The 17,334-nt window shown below is 33.5% G+C and overlaps 1 protein-coding gene across 1 annotated transcript; it reads left to right on the forward strand.

Moving 5' to 3' along the window:
- Positions 1-72: 72 nt before the first annotated feature.
- LOC105344133 (DNA polymerase epsilon subunit 2) lies at positions 73-17,334 on the forward strand. Its single transcript, XM_034470375.2, has 15 exons — positions 73-225; positions 1,333-1,433; positions 2,285-2,357; positions 3,396-3,473; positions 5,966-6,059; positions 6,407-6,481; positions 7,122-7,205; positions 7,521-7,577; positions 7,984-8,105; positions 8,488-8,629; positions 9,533-9,653; positions 10,255-10,369; positions 10,473-10,656; positions 11,918-12,094; positions 17,162-17,334. The coding sequence occupies exons 1-15, from the start codon at positions 161-163 to the stop codon at positions 17,243-17,245; spliced, it is 1,572 nt and encodes a 523-aa protein (XP_034326266.2). The 5' UTR covers positions 73-160; the 3' UTR covers positions 17,246-17,334.

Raw genomic sequence — 17,334 nt, forward strand, 5'->3', positions numbered from 1 at the left:
ATAAGGTAATTGCATTAAAAAAATTACAAGAATTTATGTTTTTCTGATAACTGTCTTATGAAGTCACGATGAATGTCGCTGCATTATTATTCATTGTGGTACATTATGGTTTATAGTACCATTTCATGTTTGATGTTTAGAATATTGGCGGGAAATTAAAATGGCTGCGAAGTTGAAGAGCCAGTTGACGTCGGCGTTTAAAATGCATGGATTCACACTACGGAGGTTAGTTGTGTATTTCTTTAAGACTCATTTGTTGAAAAGTCTTGAAAATTAAAGCTGTTAACCGTTTTGTAGTCAGAATCCTGCTGTAAGTTGGTCAGCTTTTTTTCTTATTGAAATGGAAAATATTTAGCCTAACGTTATACTTAAAGTCTACTGTTATAGCTCATACTCATAGTTTATTCCTTGCCATTATCTTAAGGGTCTGGTATAATCTTCATGACTTAAAATTCAGCAAAGAAAGATATACCTTTTGTCAGTTTTAACCCACTGTTTAATTAGTACACAAAGGGGTGGCTTGAAATGATATAGTGATTGGGCAGTGTTGCAAGTTGAGCATTAAAATGGTAGTTCTTGCCAGGCTGCAGTTGTTAGGTATAAATCCTGGCCTCAGGATCATAAAGCAATTTCAGACTTAAGTCAAATTTTCAATCAGTCATGAAATATCATAAAATGATGAGCATTTCAATTTTGTCAGTGTTTTCAATCAAGAGACATTAAGACAGTGAACAATTTTTGACTAATGTCAAAGTTTGCTTTATGATCCTGAGGCCTGGCCTTTTGTGTCATTTTTATTGAATTTTTGTTCTTTTGGATTTCTGATTTTATGCACTCTTTAATTAAACTGATATCAAGTTTTGGTTATAATATCTGACACTTTCAATATTTATACACCATGATAATGGTGATAAACATGACATGCAGATGCAGATCACTTAGTATTATACAGACTGTAAGTAATTTAAACAGCTTTGGAGACATTAATTTCACATATGGAAAATACTAATACAGTAATATATCCTAGCTATTCAGGACATGACATAACAGATTATACTGATAAGTTATTTTCAATCATGCTAAAGTTTTGTCCTACTTCCTACAATTCTGCTGAAGGTGCAATAAAAAAAACTGTTCATGAAGAGTTAATTTGCTTACAAGTGATTTTCATCTTGAAATACCCTCTATATCATATGCTTGAAAGGGAAATCTGAATAAAAAAAATTGGATGTAACATGTCTGTTATTTGATTATTATCTAATAGCAAACATGTTACATCCAATATGTCGCTCACTTAATGAATAAGCTGTATATTGATATGATATATTTCAGTGAAGCCAGTAAATACCTGATAGAAGTTTTCACCCATGTGGAAGAATCAGAAAGAGATGAGATTCTTGATAAAATGATTGAAATCATCCAGAAACAACCTCGTAAGTGTCAACTCAAAGACATATTCACAAGAACTTGTGACCTGACAATAGGAAATTTTGGATTAAAAGATAAAAATCATACTCATGGCACCTTAAATATTGCTATACATGTACATATGTACAAATTACTGTTATGACAAAGTAACAAATATACATGTATATTGATGAAATATTATTCATAATGAATATATATGACATAACTATTATTGTTAGAATTCTATGCCATTATTGTATAAACCTCTTACTGTGGTTTCATTAATATTTTTGGGTATCAATTTTCGTGTATTGAACAAAAATCAGTTTCAAGGATGCATAACTTCATTGTCAATGATCCTTTCAATACAGAATGTTAGTTGAAAATGCACTTCAGTGAACATTATATAAATAGTGCCTGTTTGGGAGGGTAACAGTTGAAATTGACACCCCGAGAAAACCATTGTCAACCAACGCGAAAAGGGGTGTCAATTTCAACTGTTATCCTCCCAAACAGGCACTATTTATTTTGTTATACTGAATGTCTTTATTAAAAATTTTAAGAAAATTTTACTGCTTTTATATAGGAATAACATGAATTCTACAGCGAACCGTACGCGCATAATTTTTTTAATGTTACCCGTTGCCAAGTGCGTTGCTAACGCTGAGGGTAATAGTAAATATTATTAACTGCGTCTTAACCAATCAGATTTCAGTATTTAACATGAAAGTATAACAATAGATTTTGTGGATCAACTTAACAACGAAAACCAAAAAATTGGTATTCAATGAATATTGATGAAACCACAGTATGTGTAACTTAGTCCATTATTTTGCATGGACGATGGTTACAAGTGATGTGATGAATTACTTTTTAGTGCAGTCTTCATTAATTGGGAAGGATGCTTGTGAGGCTGCTGTTCAAGAATGCAACGCTGAACAGGAAGAGGGGTAGGGGTCCTTCTAGCTGCAGGTCTGTAGCTCATGGTCTAAAAAAATTTTGGATGGACCTGAGAGCTATAGTGCTTTCCATAATAAAAAAATGCAATTAACGGCGCCCAAAAAATTGCGCTAGTTTTGGAATAGTTTTATGAATAATCTTATTTCTGAAAATTTGATTCCCCTAAAAATTCTCAGACATTTTACAATTGACAAATATTGTTACTTTACTTTACTTTCTTCTGATATTCTTTTAAACACACCAGCCCCTAAAAGTGAAGTGGTGCAGTCTGTTTACATGTAAAAAAGTGACGTGAATTAAACATGCTTCTTTTTCCAAGGTCGGTCAGTGTGTTTTAGAGAACGTCTGAGGCAAGTAAATAAAGTAACAATATCAGTAGTAAATTGGCTGAAGAATTTAATGGTACTATATATTTCCACAGATTTTGTGTGAAAAATCAGTCCAAAACTCATTTTTTGTGTTCCATAAATTGCAGTTTTCTTACTACAGGAGGCCGTGTAGCTCCTTAATCGTCCATCTGAATTTTATTAGACTGAGAGCTACAGACCTGCAGCTTCCTAATGACACATTGTTAATGATAATTTAACACAGTTGTTAACAGTTATTTTATAAGGATTAATATAGATATACTTGATTTTTCAATGTAAAGGTCAAATTTTAAAATCATTTAGAAAAGATAATTGTTTCTTATTTTTTTTGAGAAAATAAACATTTTCTATCATACAGAGATATAAATTAGGAAGTTGCTTGCTCTGTATAATTTTTTTTCTTTGTGATTCTTTATTGTACTGAAGTTTTCTAAGCAGGTAAACTTTCATATAAAATTGAAAAACTTACAGTCAAATAAAGATTTGGAAAAGATCTGAAGAATACATATTGTGATGTATATTCTCACATCTTGTCAATCAAATTCATAAACTATAATTTGGTTTGTCTTTTATTGGCTTTGAAATCGGCCAACAGGAGCATTTTTTTAATCTTGGTACATTAGATATCTGAATTTTATTTTAATTTTTTTTGCTTTACAGTGACAATGTATTTTGTGTTATTGACGCTTTCTCGGTGCCTAGATATACTTACAGTGCTGATCGCAAGAAATTTATTCAGTAAGTTGTTGTTCGTTCTGCTGAAAATATTTGAATTTTTTTTATAGAATATAATTATATAGTAAAATTTGTCAATTTAATTGAATGAATAAACAGTTTGTTTGAAGACAGGGTAAATTAGAAGCTTAATTATTGCCTTCACTCACTGGGCTTGATTATCGCCTTCACTCACTGGAGAGAGAAAAAGATAATTGTTGTTGCTACTGGAAATATCATATTACCTGTATTAATCTTATCTGTATTAAAATGGAAAATGCCAATATTATAAAAAACTAATGTTATGAAAAACAACTGAGGCGTGTTCAGCAGGTTGGTTGCTCAAAATTATCTATATACTGTATACAGAGTTATTTTCGTCCTTCTACACGTGCAAACAGTTTTGTCCCTTCTTGAATTTGCCCAGACAGAGTCATGTTTAAAGAGAGATAATATAAGATATTAGAATTTGCCCAGTCTTAAATTTGCCTGCTGACAATGAGGGCAAAAATGAATCGGGGACGAATATTTCCCTGTATACAGTATCTGCAACACAAATTTTGGCGAGCACTCGTCCTGCTGATCATGTCTCTGGTAATTTTGATTAAACTGAATCCTAAGGTTTTAAAGGATATAATATTATTAGGGTCAGACGATACGTTCCTCGAGAATCTTTTTGTATCTCCTCGTATTAATAAAGAGTTTCAATAAAAAATATTAATTTTATAAATACTTTAAAAATGATCAAAATTTACTAGTAATTGGTTATATGTCTAGATGGTCAAGTGGTTAGAACCGTGGCCGCTCACTGCCAGAAGCATATAGGTTCGAGAGGTCGTGAGTTCAAAAGCAGCCCCGGCGGAGATATTTTTCTGATAAAGTGAATTTCGCAGTGCTGTAGATGTATTTTTTTTATATCAGCAATTCAAGTGTATTTTCAAGAAGATTATATAGGATAATGCATACTCAAGTATTTTGCAGAAATGCCTGTTAAGGTACCCTGATGTTTTGCAAGAAAGCTTGTCAAAGTAGTAGTAAACCATTAACAAATTCCTGGAAAAAGTTATTTAAAATTGAGGAACATGTCGTCTGACCTTTAGAGATGATTTATTTTTGCATAGCAATTATACCTGTACTACTCTATATAATCTTGATAATGTTAACAACATATGTAATTAAAAAGAAAATACTTTTAACCAAGTTTTGTTTGGGATGACTCATACATGCCAACCTTCCCGATCTAGTTGGGATTTTCCCAATCGGGATTTGTAAATTGTACAGAAATCCCGATTTCGTAAATATTACGACAAGATACCCCGATTTCCGTCATGAATTTTATCGCGCGGCTTCTGTTTGGCCAGCCAATCAGAAATCGGGATTTAGGGTTGCCATTACTGTTTACCTGTGGCACATGTCGTGATTTGGGATGTGTGAACATGTGTTTGGAGGTTAATTGGAGTTAACTGAGAGCGTGTGTTGATAAAAATTAATTGGCATGTATTGTACACACAGAGAACGACCTAGGCGATCGAAGTTAATTGTTTTATAGATAAAGAACGAATGAAGCAACTGACCATGCTGACAGCACCGATCGCTTGTAAATCACTAAATGTTTCCGAGTGATGGTATGTAAAAACATTTTCACTTTAAAGTTAACTATGATTAAAAATTCCTGTAAAATTTGTTAGTCTTCAAACTGTTTAAAGAATTAAATTAAGCTCAGTGTAACTATTTTTCCAGCGTTAACCATGGTGGCTACAGCGAATGGCATACATGTAAGTGCATCCATGCTTCGGGTCAATCAGACGTCGGAATGCAAACGTTTTGCATTGGAAAAAATGTGGACCAAGATGAAGGTTAGTACAAAAATTGTTAAGTGTATTGTAGACCATTTGTATAATAACATTAACATTATGACAAACACTGCATTTAATAATATATATGTATCATATTTTTTGTAGGCCATTGTCTAGCTAAAGAAAGAGAGCATATGTTTCCTGGCTGCAGATTCTTTTACCATGGACCTGAATTTTAAGCACACTTGTTGAAAGTTTTACATTTGTTGTTAAAGAATAAACCTTTTTTTTTTTATTTGTTAGCTTGTTTGAATATATGGAATAAATTCTTAAAAACATACAAAAAAAGACAAATTATATTTTTACGACTAAATGTTGCAAATTTGTAGACATGAAAAATGTCGTTCGCGAAAAATCCCCCATGAAGATTTTCAAAAGTTGGCATGTATGATGACTTCACTTTTCTAATTTACAATTAATACCAGATCCAAAACCGTTCATGGGAATTATTTTCATGATCGAGCCTCTCATAAACTTCTCGAAAACAAATAAAAGTTGGTTTACATTAATTTGGAATGTATTTTCTTTTAACATATGATATAAATATACATGTTCTTAATACCATAGAATGGTGCAAAATGAAATTAGTTACTGTTGATATTGAACTACTTCATACATGTGATGAATAATCTGACATCTGCACTGGGTGTTTTCCTTCAGAAATTCTACTTTAGGGCTACCTCCCCCATGTCTACATGGAACTGCCCAAGACAAGGTGACCCTGTTCTTGGACAGATACACCATTCTTCAGCAGGTAATTTAAACATTGGTTGTATGGATCATAAATTAAACAGGCAGCGGTGATTTTTGGGGAAAGAAAAGAAGATACGGTATTCACATGTATTTTCTTTATCCCTAACTCTATGAGACATTTTTATCTCATACATGGAAATTGATAAAGTAACTAAATGTATGAAATTTTATACAAGTGTAAAAAAAAAAAAAAAAATGAAAAGAAAGGTATTTTACTAGATGTAATCCATCAGATTGACATTTTCCCTGCTTTTTTCAGAAAAATGAATTTTAACAACATTTTGCAGTTATTTTGAGTATACTCTGCTTTTTGATGAGTAATTGTTTCACATCTTTTGTTTTTATCAGAGAACCCAAAGACATGATTTATTTACTCCCCCTGTTATTGGTGCAGAGAAAGATGAAAGTGCTAAGAAATTCCAGGTAAAGATACATGTTGATGGGGATGGAAATGGGATGCTAAATCTCCTGTCCAGGTTTCGATAAATTTTTGTCCCCTTGCTATGGATATAATAAAATCATTTGTGTGGTATAGATTTCTGATTTGGTCCATCTTGCAGTCTAAAATATTGAGTTCTGTTGGTGTGAATTTGATATAAAATCCATCTGTATGATACCCCCACTCTGAAGGTGAGGGGGGTATACTGTTTTATCCTTGTGTGTTTGTCGATTACAAGTTTCTATTTCATTTTTCTCAGTAACAATTAGTTGCAGATGCTTTAAACTAATTTTGATACACTCTTTGTTTAGGAATGCAATGTAGTGGGATTCAATTTTGTACCAATCAGACTTCAATATCCTGTTAAACATTGACTGCTTCTTTTAAGCCAAAATTTTTAACAATTTTCATCAAAGATTTCTCAGCAACTATGCATCACAGATGGTTGAAATTTCAACACACTCTCTTTGTTTAGGGATGCCACGTGGTGGGATTCATTTTTGAACCAATTCAATGTCAACTTCCTGTTGAATACCAACTTTGCTTATTTTGTATATTCACATCAGAGCAAATGTATCACTAGTAAGCATTGGCTCACAGATATCTTGTTATGTTTTGCTTTAGCTGAAGCCAATTGAATATTTACTAGGAAGTACTGCCAGGTTGGGAGAAATTATTGTCCTTGGCATGTTGACGCAACTAAAAGAGGTAAAACCTAAGATATCTTGAATCAAGGCCACAGACATTGTTCTGCTTATTCACGTGTATTAATACAATATTTAATGGAAAATTCATAAGAACCCTTTGAAGGTAATGCTATGCTAATTCATGAGTCTTAACGCAAAATTTAATTGAAAGTTAATTTGATCCCTTAGAAGCATGCAGAATATTGCAGTTAAAAAAAAAATAAAAAAATATTCCGATATCTTCACTGAAATTTTGAATTTTTATGTGCACTGTAAATGCTTACACTTATACTATGTTTTGATGTTAAATTATGTGGATCCGTCTCTTGGTTTTCAGGGAAAGTGGTTTGTGGAGGATCCAACAGGAGCGGTACAGGTGGACCTCAGTGATGCTGTATCCTTCTTCTTACTTTTGATTAAATTTGGGCTCAGTGTTTTTAACATTCTCTACATCCCTAATTTTGGTTGGTTAAGATTGGCTGAGTTTAATAAAGTGTGTATTGTACAGGAACTGTAGACATTTGGGAATTTATAAAAATGACTGTTCCTTTTTTTCTCTGCCATAAAACATATTGAAGTGGTGTGAAGTACATATGTATTTCTAAATAAGTTATTTATAAGAGTTACAAATTTTTTACTTATTTGTTTTCAACGTGGTAATTTGTGGTGATTTAAAAAAAAACATAAGGAAAAAGAGGGAAATGTTTACCTTAATTCCATGTACCAGGTAAATTGATGCTTTGAATAAATTTTAAGAATATTTTAAATTTTCAATGAAAAAATCTTTAACATTGCGATAGAATTTCCATACGGGATTGTTTACAGAGAATTGCTTTGTGCTGGCGGAGGGCTGGTACGAAGATGAAGTCTTCCATGTCAATGCATTTGGATTCCCTCCCCCGGAACCAGCAAAAGTCACAAGGTTAATTCAGGGCTTGTTTTAAAAATATTGAGCAGAATTGAGGATCAAACTGTGTTCATTTTATGGAAATTGTGTATTTCAAACAAATTAAGGGCCTAAAGTGTCTTCATTTTCATTGAATGTGTGTGAAAATGTGTTATGTGTATTGGGAATGTTTGATTTGTTTTCATGTAAATATGATGATTGCAGGTATTTTGAAATAAGTGGGTATTATATTCTTAGATCTGCTCACAACAATTAACGTAACTATATTTTTTAGCAGCTAGTACTGGTTGTTGAAAAGCAGCCATATTTATATTTTTATCAAAAATAAACAAAATTCACATAAAAAGATTCATAAAAACTTTGATGAAGTACGGTGTATGTGATCTTTCCATTACAGGGCATATTTTGGAAACATTAATTTTTTCGGAGGATTGTCGAGCATCTGTGCCAAGGCTTCAGTCAAGTTAAAACAGGTGGAGCAAGAGAATAGAGACGCCATGTTTGTGTTCTTATCTGATGTCTGGCTGGACCAGGTCAAGGTCAGTTAAATTAGGTCAAGAAAACGTCTGAAAGAGTTGCACACGTAACAATGACATACTGTACATATACATGTATATTTTGGTCTATCCAAGGGTAGAACTTTATGCCCTCAGTGAGCTCTACAGGATAATACTGTAAACCAACTTTAATTCGCGTGCGAGAAATTTCTGCGAGGTTCGCGAGAGCATTGTCGTCGCGATTATTTCTCGCCGCGAACCAGTCTTTATCGTATGGCTGTTATAACAAAATACTGGTCTGGACAAGGCTTGGTCGCGAACATTAGTCGTCGCAAACCAGTTTATTGTAAGTAAAAAGCAACCAAAAAAAGTCGCCGCAAATGTTGGTTTACAGTATACATGTACATGTATTTACTTAAACCCCTTCACATCGGGTACATTTTACTCATTTTTAGTGTGAAAATGATATTTTGAAATGCATGAAACAAGTATTATATATATGTTTGTATAAATGTCAAGTCTCTGTTTATCATAATTATTTTAATCTTTTGTACATTGAACTTAAAATAAGTCAACTATGAACAATGCCATATTTAAGTGGAATAGCTTTCCGGTCAAATTTGACCAGAACTAACATGACGTGAAAGGGTTGATATAGAATGGTCAAAATTTAGTATGCTTGTTATCATGCCTTTTCATCTCTTATTTTTCTAAAATGCATGTTATCAGAGGCTTTAAAGTGAAAAGGAAAAGTATTTGAACGTTGACGTATTACTGTAAATTAAAGTGATGTATGCTGTAAATAAAATTGACGTATGTTTTTAGCAAATTGTTTTCAACAGTCCCCAGAAATTTGTTGTACAGTTTGATTTGAAATTCAATAAATAAGATTCGCAAATTGAGTTCATGCATCTTCGTTTTACCTCCTAAAAATATATATTTCAGGTGATAGAAAAATTACGGGTGCTGTTCACGGGATATTCTGACTTTCCACCTACGTGTTTTATTCTTTGTGGTAATTTTATATCTGCTCCGCAAGAAAGTCACAGAGCCAAAGTCCTCAGGGGTGAGTGTATTTCAGCAGACTAGTGTCCTGTTGTGTACTATAGCTGTGGAAGATTAGTGATAAAATGGATCACATGCTATAAAATTGATAGTATGGGGAAAGGAGAATTGATAGGTTTTGCAATAAAATAATATGACTTATTAAAATATGTCTTTTTGGAAAAATCAAATTCAAAATTCCATAACTCGCCCTTTAATTTTGGATCTGAGGATAGTTGAACCTCAAAAGAATAACAAATGCAATGGACCACTTAGAAGATAATGTACTGTGGATTCATCAATATTCATTGAATACCAATTTTTGTGGATTTCATTATTAAGTTGATCCACAAAATTAAGTGTTCATTGAAGTGCAATTTCCATTACCATTTTGTATTGATAGGGCCACGAATTTACGTACCCTTGAAACTGTAATTTTCACTTTATCCACGAAAATTGATACCCTTGAATATTAATAAAACCACAATATTACATGTACTAGCCTCTCTCTAATGCCAGAACCACCTAGCTAGTACAATAAATTCATGTTGTTGTACATACCTCCTGCAGCTGTTATTAACAGCAGTACATGTACATGGATTAATAATTTTATTTTATTTCAGAGAGCTTTCGCTCATTAATAGACCTGATTTTGGAGTTTCCCAACATAGCGGAGAACAGCAGATTTATATTTGTTCCTGGGTCACAGGACCCCGGTCCGTCAACCATTTTACCAAGGTACATGTATAATAAAAAAAAATCCCGCAGCTTGTATACATGTCATTTGAGCTTAAATTTGTTAGAGCCATGTTTTAAGTAACAGTGTTTTCCTGTTCTGCAGACCTCCCATACCAAACTCTATAACGGAGGAGGTCAGAAGAAAGCTGCCAAATTCGACCTTCACCTCGAACCCGTGTCGGATCCAGTACTGTACGCAGGAGATAGTGGTCTTCAGGGAAGACATTGTCACTAAGATGTGTCGAAACTGTGTGAAATTTCCGGCCGACAACGATGTCCCAACCCATGTAAGTTTCCTCACACAGCTAAGCAAACGCCAGGTTTTGGATTTTCCTATTATTGCCCATATTGGGTTCATTGGGTTGGCAGCTTGTATAAATTTGTGGGCAGCAAGTTTTAAAAAAAAGAAAAAAAGTTCACCTATCTTATATTCTAATTTATCTGATTTTTTTTGCAATTTTTAAACAATTTAATATTTTTAAGTATCGGCCAAAATCAAAACCTCAATTTTTTTTTAATGTGAGAAAAACACGAGTCAGAGACCTGAATTCATCCAGAGTTCTTACTAGTGATTTAAATGGCCCCCATCCCCCATTTGTATGCAGGTTTTATCATTGTTACACATCTGTCATTTGTAGAAAAGAACATTTGAAAAGCTTAAGTTTAAATGTTTCTTTTTCATGGAAATAATTTAAATTTCCCTGACACGTTAATGATGTACCATATAGGCTAGTTCATCCATATTCATACTGTGCATCATTGATTTCAACTTCAAATGAATATGAATTGTTGTTGCTGTTATTGTGTCAAGGTCTAGATAATTGACTATTTTTATAAAAATATCTATTTTTTATGAACCTCCTTTCTCTGGGGGCTTTTTAGGTAATTTAGTTAAAATTGATTAGATATTTCATTATTTTAGTTAGATTTAATTAATGATGTAGTTGTTGTTGGACATCAGTGGGTGTCATATTTTCTAACACATGCTCCCTGGCAACTCAGCCAGAACTGTGTTAATTACAGATTGCATCACATGTTTTTTTTTCTATCATGACATGCGCTATTTATTATTCACTTTTTGAATTTAAATTTTAAAAAAAATTTAGGAGGGAGAGTGGGGAATTTTTGTATTCTTTGGGTCAAATACTGGTGCTTATTCTATTAGGAAAAATAACACGGAACAAGATCTTTGTATCATATCAACAAATTAAATGATTGAATAATTCCTGCTCTCTACCAGTCTATGTTTTGGCATCGTTTAAAGGTTTTTAAAAAATCGCTTATTAATAAACAAAGAGAATTTAGCAAGTCTATTGACAATCATGAATCTTCAATCTTATATACAGGTTCCCCAGATAAGTTGATATAGCTGTGCCGGTATCATTCCTTTCGATTTTCAGGTCACTCAAAAAAGGGTCGGAAGTCTTTATGTTTACGTGAAGCAATTTTCAACGAATAGAAAGAGTAGGGGAGCTTTCTTTAAAAAACCAAAAATCACTTCCTTTAATGCTCTGTATGTTTAATATAGGGTGTTCATTCTTTGTACAGTTTGCCAAGACGCTGATCAGTCAGGGCCACCTATGCCCCCTGCCTCTACATGTGTGCCCAGTGTACTGGCCTTACGACAATGGGCTGCGACTCTACCCCCTCCCAGATCTCGTGGTGTGTGCCGACAAATTTGACCCCTTCCACACAACGGCTGCTGATTGTACAGTGATGAACCCAGTATGTACAGTAATCAGGGCTGCATTTTACAAAAGAACTTACGACTTGCGACCAAAGTAATGAATGTAAATAAATCACAAACTAAATCAATATTTTATTCTCATGTCTGTAAAATATAATTATGGACATCAGAATAGTTGTTTTAAATATGTTTTGTTTAAGTTTTGTTCATTAAATATCATTCCATTAGACTGAAAATATTTACGACTTTGTAGTAAGTTCTTTTGTAAAATGCAGTTCAGGTTTTTTGTTTGCATAAAGTTATACAATACTACCGTATATCCTGTAATTTTTGCAATGATCTAATGTTTGCTTTTTTCGCGACCTGTTTTAAATTGCAAATAAATGAATAAGCAGAAATTACATCCTGTATCATTTTTTATAAGAAACTTTTTGAATTGCACAAAATGACTGATGCAAATTAAAAAATAAAATGTTGCTGATTTCTCCCATTTTCGCAAATTTTGTGACACGGGAAAAAACCCGGATATACAGTATTTGTATTTACATGTTTTCTGCTGATGCTCAAAACACAAGATTTTAATGACTATAAAGTCAGTTGTTAATGGAATATTCATAGATATAAATAGGTAGTGAAGATAATTTATGCACAGGATCACGCACGTGACAAAGCGTCTTAACTTTTAAGAAATTTCTAAACTTGTCACAACCTCTGAGCATTATTTTAAATGAGGCACCTGACGAAGAAGGGAAATGGAAATGCTCGATGGATGTATATGTTAAAATATTCTTATAAAAAATGAAGTATTGATGACTGGGATATTTAGTATTTATTTTAGTTAACACTATATGTGTTTTGTAGCTAAATCTGTCGAAATTCGTGGTCTTTTCATCCTTTTGCTGAAATGGTTACAACCAATGCACATGCAGTGTTGAACAATAGGCTGGGGTAGCAATATTTATTGTATAGGCTGTCTAAAATTATTCGAGGCGAGCTCTGTCGGCGCCCTTTTGTGATCATTCTGTAGTCCATCCATCCTTCTCTCTCCGGTCGAGTTCTCTTGTCCAGACCATATCTTCTCTCACCTTGGCTCAATCTGGCCTATACGTTACCTACAGAGTGTCTATGGGTAAAGGGTGTGCAGTGACCTTGAACCATGATTTTAGGTCTAAGGTTAAGGTCATAGCAGAATTATACGAAAAATCCTTGTCTGAAGCATATCTTCTCTCTCCTTGGTCCAATCTGGCTCATACTTCACGCACAGAGTGCCTGTGGTGTAAGGGTGTGCAGTGACCTTGAATGAAGTTTGTAGGTCAAGGTCTTATCTGATGAAACAAAAATCCTTTTTTAAGAGCTTATTTACTATTTTGGCTTATTCCTCACATAAACCGAGCTTTTGGGTTAATGGTGTGCAGTGACTTTGAACCAAGTCAATGTGGTGGTCAAAGCAGATCTCTATATAATCAGTTTTAGACGTAGATTAATTCCTGTTTGCTTAATCATGCTCAGATGAAACAAAAATGTCTGTTTGTAAGGGATAATGAGATGAAAAAAGATCTATGCCAGCTGGCAAATATTTAGGATATAGGTCAAGGTCAAAGCAAAATTCTCTGAAATGCTTTTCATCATGTCATCTATTTATAAGCAGGCCCTTTGAGATGGTTACCATCTCATTAGGTCTATATTTGATTGTTGATTTTAGCAATAAATTGTCATTTCACGGTATTTGTGCAAAATGAGCTGTAGCGTCTCTATAAATATTAGGTAACTACAAACTGTGTCACTAATAATATTTCTCTATTTAGATCCCAATCATGAATAAATGTACCACTTTTTAAGATTTCCATTCCCATCCCTGAATTTGTAAGCTGACACTTGTTTTTATGTAATTGTTGTTCTTTACGCAAATGTATGTACTTTAAACTAGATTTAAAAAAAAAAACCTAGGTAATATAGATCTTAAACTTTGAATTCCCAGAACGGAAGCCTGAAAGATTGTACATGCTTGTAATGAATATTACTGAATATACTTTTAGTTTCTATATAAACTTGTTTTTTGCACAATTTTTATAAGTGAAAGAACAGGTTTTCTATTTGAAGACAGTGACCGTATTTATAACAAAGGAAATGAAGTGAAAAAAAAAATTATTCACCCATATTACCAATTACAGATTAATTTCAATTTTACTGACTTTTATATCGGAAATGAATACCAAAAGTATTCTATTAGCAGGAAGTTCAGCCAAAAAGTACTAGGTCATTTTCAATTTCAAAATCCAAATCAATGTCTCGTCTCGCATTGCAGAGGGAAATTGAATTGATTTGAACGTTTTTGTAAATTTTTGTTCGAGATTTTCTCAGAACAGTCAAAGGAAGTCATGTGCTGGGTGTGCTTCAGGCAAAAAAATAATTTTCTTCTATGATGGAGTTTGCAAAAAAAAAAAAAATGAAGAGATTTTTTGTTGTGCACTACAATGACCTAGTTAACTGACATTATCATTCTGTGCTCTTCATTCAGTAGGGGAAACGGGCCATATTTATATCATACATGATAATCATTTTATGATATCCATGAACGTTTTTATTTGATCATGTATAGAAAATCTTGAAGAAAATTACCTCATTTATGGCCTTTAAACGAGAAGAATGATTGAAATAAGATTCTGCTATTATAAACCCATTTCTTTTTTCAAAGCTCTTAATTAAGATACTAATACTTTGCAATTTACGGACAAGTGCATAAGTGCGGGATCATATACAAGTATTTTATGAAGGTACAATTATAGTTACGAACCCAACTATTCAAAAAAACTGCTGTCAGTGGATAAAAAAGAACATGCGTCTCTGCATGATGCCTTATTAGCTTGACAATGTGCGTATATCAAACGCGCAATTGGTCTTCACATACTCGGTCCATTCAATTTGATTTTTAACGCGTTAAGACATTTGTCGAGTTCGTTGTACTTTGGTTATTTTCCGTAATTTTGATTCCTACCAATGCCGTATTCCGCTAGATAATAATCACAAAGGCGAGTGAAGATGTAAAGGATAGAAAATACAAGTTGGGGACACGGGCCTACAAAGTACATCCTGTAATTAATATGAACGATAACGAAAAAAAAAAAGGATAATGATACATTTGGAATTTTCAAGACACAAACTTCCATTCGTTTGAAGTTCATTCAATAAAGTAAGAACACAAAATAATATCCACCGACCTTTTGATGAGGTTTTAAAAAAAAATGTTATTTATGGAATGTTCCCTAGCAATCATTACAAACTCCCGTCACGCTTGTTATTTTTAAATAGATCCTTTTATCAGATGGCATCGCGCGTTGTCAACCCTGACCCGGAAAAATACAGAGGCCCACGTGGGCTCCTTATTGATTTCGACACACTGTAAACATCCTTGACTGAATTCTATGAATTCTATAAAAGGTAGAAAGAGAGGGAAGGGAAGGAAACAGGTCTAAGACCACGGTGGGATTGCCCAAACCTTTTAAAAATGATATCATAACAGCTTTAAATCTTTCCATTAATCTTTTAAGTTGAATTTAAAGCGGTGCTGAGAAATGTGAAATTTGTTTTCTCTTTCGCATATATTCTTAGTGAAGACGGAATCTTTGTTGAAGTTATTTTTTTTTTTGGTACTATTTGTGATGGTGAATTGCTCTTGCCGGTGACACCATTCCTTCAGTTTGTTGAATTTTGAAAGACTTTCTTAAAATGTTGACATCTTCCGGAAATATGCAGCAACCTCCAAATTATTACTACGACCCTCGTCTGCTGAGTGACCCGAGACAGAATTTTCATCACGAAAACTATTATCGCTACCCCTCGGGATTTACCCACCACCCCGTCTTGCCCGATTATGTCAATCACAGTGTGTCGTCTGCGAGTTGCACGTGCAATCGACCGCCGGTTCAGGAGACATTCCTGCATCAGATTTTGATGGGGAAGGGGTACAAAAATGATTGTTTGTACGTGAACCGCCCAATGAAACCCGAGAGTTATCATGACTATACCTGTTGCTACTCACGGAATCCATATTATCCCCCATACTCTTATTCTAACCACTAGTTATATCAGGTAAGGTATTTTTTTCGAGGTGTGATGGGGGGGGGGGGTAGTTCTAACAGTTTTAGTACCGTTTACTTCAGCACCCAAAAGCCCCTCTTGGATTTTAATCTTTGTATTTATTTACTAGTAATTTCGGTCTGAGCTTACCATGTATACTGCAGTGCAGTACATGTAATTTTGTTCAAGTGTTACATTTGTAAGTGAAAGTTCCCCACAGCAAGCTTCATTGTAAGCTTTTGTGTCTGTTAATGGCTTCGATATTTGGTTGGAGACGTTTGATGCTTTTTTTCTAAAAAGGATTGATTAATTAAATGATTACAACATAGTTAACATCTCTTTCACCTTAGACTTCTTTTTTTTTGGGGGGGGGGGGGGGGGGGGGGGGGTTATACGACATACTATCCGCAGTATTATACAAATGCATGTAAATACTTTTTACATGTAGTATAAACTATATTATGGGATCAACGAATCGTTTTTGTTCACATTTTGTTTTCGTATATTTATACATTTTAACCCTGGATTCAAAATACTGTGGCTTTGTAAAGAGACGATGATAGCAAGGTTGCATTCCATTTTGTTTTCGTCTTGCAGTATGACAGTGGAAATTGTGCAAGATAAAAGTAAAATAATGAATTCAAATTTTTATTCACGTGTTACGCATGGTCTTAAAGAATCGCGAGGCAAAGGTCAAAGGTTGTATTTAAAAAAGGGTCAATAATAAAATATTATTCACATTACATAAAATTTCAAGACAAAAACCCTAATACTGGCATAGTGTTTTAAGTACAAGTTTGTTTATGATTGGTACTATCAACTATTGTCCTTGTCCTTTACAAAAAATTTAGATTTTTTAATTAACATTATACGTGTATGTACGTAACAGTTTCAAATTTTTAATATAAAGAAGCTAAATTTGTATATGATGCTGTCAAAATTCAGTTTTTAATTGCATGTTCATGTAAATTAACGGGATTTTAGGACTGCTTTAATTAAAAAATATGTTATTATTTTATCGTTTACAGGGCTCCTTTCCGAGGACAGACTTCAGTTTTAAGGTTTACTTCCCGGCGTCTCGGCAGATTGAGGACAGTAAAATCGGGGACTGAATCTTATACAACATTTATGTTTATTTATTATACAGAAAAAATGGTTTTATGTGTGTACATGTATGAGTAAAAATGTATTTTAAAAACTC

Source organism: Magallana gigas, chromosome 6 (genome assembly GCF_963853765.1).
Source record: "Magallana gigas chromosome 6, xbMagGiga1.1, whole genome shotgun sequence".
Classification (NCBI taxonomy): domain Eukaryota; kingdom Metazoa; phylum Mollusca; class Bivalvia; order Ostreida; family Ostreidae; genus Magallana; species Magallana gigas.